This window comes from Alexandromys fortis, unplaced genomic scaffold (assembly GCF_014885135.2).
Source record: "Alexandromys fortis isolate MF-2015 unplaced genomic scaffold, M_Fortis_MF-2015_v1.1 scaffold_58, whole genome shotgun sequence".
In the NCBI taxonomy this organism is placed as follows: Eukaryota; Metazoa; Chordata; class Mammalia; order Rodentia; family Cricetidae; genus Alexandromys; species Alexandromys fortis.
Window position 1 is genome coordinate 5,826,346 of NW_026067940.1, and position 3,423 is coordinate 5,829,768.

The 3,423-nt window shown below is 40.6% G+C and overlaps 1 protein-coding gene across 5 annotated transcripts in view; it reads left to right on the top strand.

Annotated features, from left to right (window-relative positions):
* The window catches only part of Mdm4 (MDM4 regulator of p53), a 48,450-nt gene that overhangs the window by 7,752 nt on the left and 37,275 nt on the right, over positions 1-3,423 (top strand). For all 5 annotated transcript variants that reach the window (XM_050147660.1, XM_050147664.1, XM_050147663.1 and 2 more), the window contains exon 2: positions 933-1,040. In XM_050147660.1, coding sequence (XP_050003617.1) covers positions 963-1,040 — 78 coding nt within the window. In that variant the 5' untranslated portion in view covers positions 933-962. The remainder of the gene's footprint in view (positions 1-932; positions 1,041-3,423) is intronic.

Below are 3,423 nucleotides of genomic sequence, written 5' to 3' on the forward strand. Positions count from 1 at the left end.
TTTAACGGGGGGCGCAAGGTTATCTGGGAGGAATGACCCGCACCTGGGCACGCCAGCGTGCCAAGGTGTTCGTACTCCAGGAGGAGTCTGGGAGCTGTAGTTTCCAAGGAATAACATATACGTTCTCACAACTTCTTAATTCTGGTATCATCACTTTCTCCATCTTGGAGTCAGCAAAATCTTCTCCAAGGAAGCAACTTTTGACCTAATTGAGTTTGATTCCTTTAGAAATTCCTCTAAGTGATACCCAAAATGGTTTTTAAAAAACTTTTTGTTTTTGAGAAGGTCTTACTGTGTACCTCAGGCTGGCCTTGAACTCCCAATGCTGAGATTACCAGTTTGCCCTACAAGATTACCAGGCTCACTTTCCTGTGTGGTTTCTTGTCCAGGCATGTTGGAACACCAGTCTTGGTGATTTTCCAGATGTGTCTCTAGCTCTTATCTTAAGCATTGTGCTTAAGAGTTACTGGTACCACCTGACAGCCAGTGGGGGAAGCAGTGATTGGAAATTTGACTTTGAGCTAGAACAACTCACTCATTAGCATCAGCATTGAAAGTGCAACACGTCCAGACCTGTCTCTGTTTCAGGATTCACCTGAGTGAGGCTTGGATGGTTTTGTCTCCAGCGTTTGTGCTGGATCTGAACTAGAGATTGAGAATCTCAGTGTGAGTATTTTGCATTTGTGCAGAGATATATGTGTATTTGTCAGATTTTTTTTTTTTAAACCATTGCTGGCAGTTATATCTTCTTTTTCATTCTGTTTGGAGAAAGGATTTATATAGGCCCTGGCTTTCCTTAGATTTGCTGTATAGACCAGGCTGATCTTGAACTCACAAAGATCACCTCCTGAGTGCTGGTATTAAAGGTGTGTGCCACCATGCCCAAATTGTTTCTTCTACTTTACATTTATATATAATGTTTTTCCTTTTAGTTTGCTGACTGCAGAGTCTTCACTGCCAAAATGACATCACATTCCACATCTGCCCAGTGCTCAACATCTGACAGTGCTTGCAGAATATCTTCAGAAAGAATCAGTCAGGTAATGAGTATTGGGTATCTTATTTTTTTGTAAAATTTTAAGAAATTGAATTGGGGCATATAGCTGAATTCACTGATTATTATTTGATGAAAGCAGAAGTGATGATGTTGTAAAATCTTTTGTTGTTATTGTTTTTGAAGACAGGGTTTCTCTTTGTAACAGCCCTGCTGTACTGGAACTCACTGTAGATAGACCAGGCTGACCTGAACTCACAGAGATCTGCTTGCCTTTGCCTTACACTGCCCAGTAATGTTGTAAAATCTTATATTACCTTTTTGAAAGTTACAGACAGCTTGAAATGGCTAAGGTTTTCATTTCTTATGTCCCCTGCTTGTTTAATTCTTACATTTTGTTAAGCTAGGCATGTATTTTAGGTTAGAAATGGGTAATAGGGAATTTGGGACCAGGTTATCTAAGTTCTTTTTTGTCTCAACTGGTTGTAATTAGTTGATTTTCTTTCTTTTCATTTGTGCAGTTTACTTTTGAGGTCTGAGAAAGAAAGACACAGGTTGTATTTCTGTACTGGTCAGCCCTAGCTGACCTGGAATGTCCTTTGTAAACCAGGCTGCTTTGAACTTGATTGATCCTCCTAGCTTTTTCCCAGGTGCTGGGATTCCAGACATGTGCCACCAGGTCAGGCTAGTTGGTTTTATTTAAAAGGCTGCCTTAAACTATGAATATAGCAAATGTATTCTTATAAAATCTATGGTTTATCTTTAGGCATTTGTGGATACAGACTCTTGACCATCTCCTCAGATTTGGTGTATCCTATTGCAGACAGAATTTTTTTTATATTTATTTATTTATTTATTACGTATACAATATTCTTTCTACATGTATGCCTGCAGGCCAGAAGAGGGCACCAGACCTCATTACAGATGGTTGTAAGCCACCATGTGGTCGCCGGGAATTGAACTCAGGGCCTTTGGAAGAGCAGGCAATGCTCTTAACCACTGAGTCATTACCACTTAGCCCCCGCAGACAGATTTTTTTTTTTTAAAGATTTATTTTTATTGTATCTGTATGAGTGTTCGCCTGCATATGTGTCTGTGAACCACATGCATGTGGTCCCTTTGAAGCCAGAAGAGGGCTTCTCTGGGACTGGAGTTAACAGATGATTGTGAGCCATTGTGTAAGTGGTGCTGCGAACCAGATCCAGGTCCTTTAGAAGAGTAACAAGTGCTCTTTCTTTTGAATGATACTTATTTTTATTTTATTTTTTTAAATATTTATTTACTTATTATGTATACAATATTCTGTCTGTGTGTATGCCTTCAGTCCAGAAGAGGGCACCAGACCTCTTTACAGATGGTTGTGAGCCACCATGTGGTTGCCGAGAATTGAACTCAGGACCTTTGGAAGAGCAGGCAATGGTCTTAACCACTGAGCCATCTCTCTAGCCCTACTTATTTTTATTTTATGTGCATTGATATTTTGCTTGTATGAATGCCTGTTTGAGGGCTTTACATCCCCTGGAGGTAGAGCTACAGACAGTTGTAAACTTCCATATGGGTGCTGGGAATTGAACCTGGGTCCTATGGAAGAATAGACAATGATCTTAACTGCTGAGCTATCTCTCTAGCCCCAGACCTTTTACTTTAATACTTAGTTAAAAAAATGAGTTTAGTTAGCCGGACGGTGGTGGTGCACGCCTTTAATCCCAGCACTTGGGAGACAAAGACAGGTGGATCTCTGTGAGTTTGGGGCCAGCCTGGTCTACAAGAATGAGTTCCAGGACAGCCAGGGCTGTTACACAGAGAAATCCTGTCTTGAAAAACTCTAGCTCATCCCTCTTGTTGATAGAGGACAAGGGAGACAAACTTGGGCCTGCACCTGTCGTCTTCCTGCATAACAATGAGGAAGTGTTGAAGCCAACTCAAAAGTAGGCTTTTCATTTCTATAATAGAATAGTGTGTTATAAACTTACTGATGCTGCCAAGATCTCAAGACTGTTTCCCTAGAAGATGACAGCTAATTTTTCTGGTACTTATTTTATCCAAACGAATTTGGATAAAATTTGTTTGATTTAGAAAAAACCCTATCCCTGAGACTCATCAGCCTGTTTTGTCTTTCATCTCAGAGATTGGATTAATTTTTTTGTTTTTCTACACAGGATTTCTCTGTGTAGCCCTGGCTGTCCTGGAACTTTCTCTGTAGACCAGGCTGGCCTCAAACTCAGAGATCCACCTGCCTGTGCCTCCTGAGTACTGGAATTAAAGGGGACTAAAGGCATGCACCACTACCTGATAGAGGGTTAATTTAAACTGATCCCATTCCTTAATTTTTTTTTTTTTTTTGTCTTTTTGCCTGTCCTTCCTATTCTACGGATTGCTAGCCAAGTGCTCTACCACTGAGCTATGTATCCCCAGCTGCCTTGGGTTTT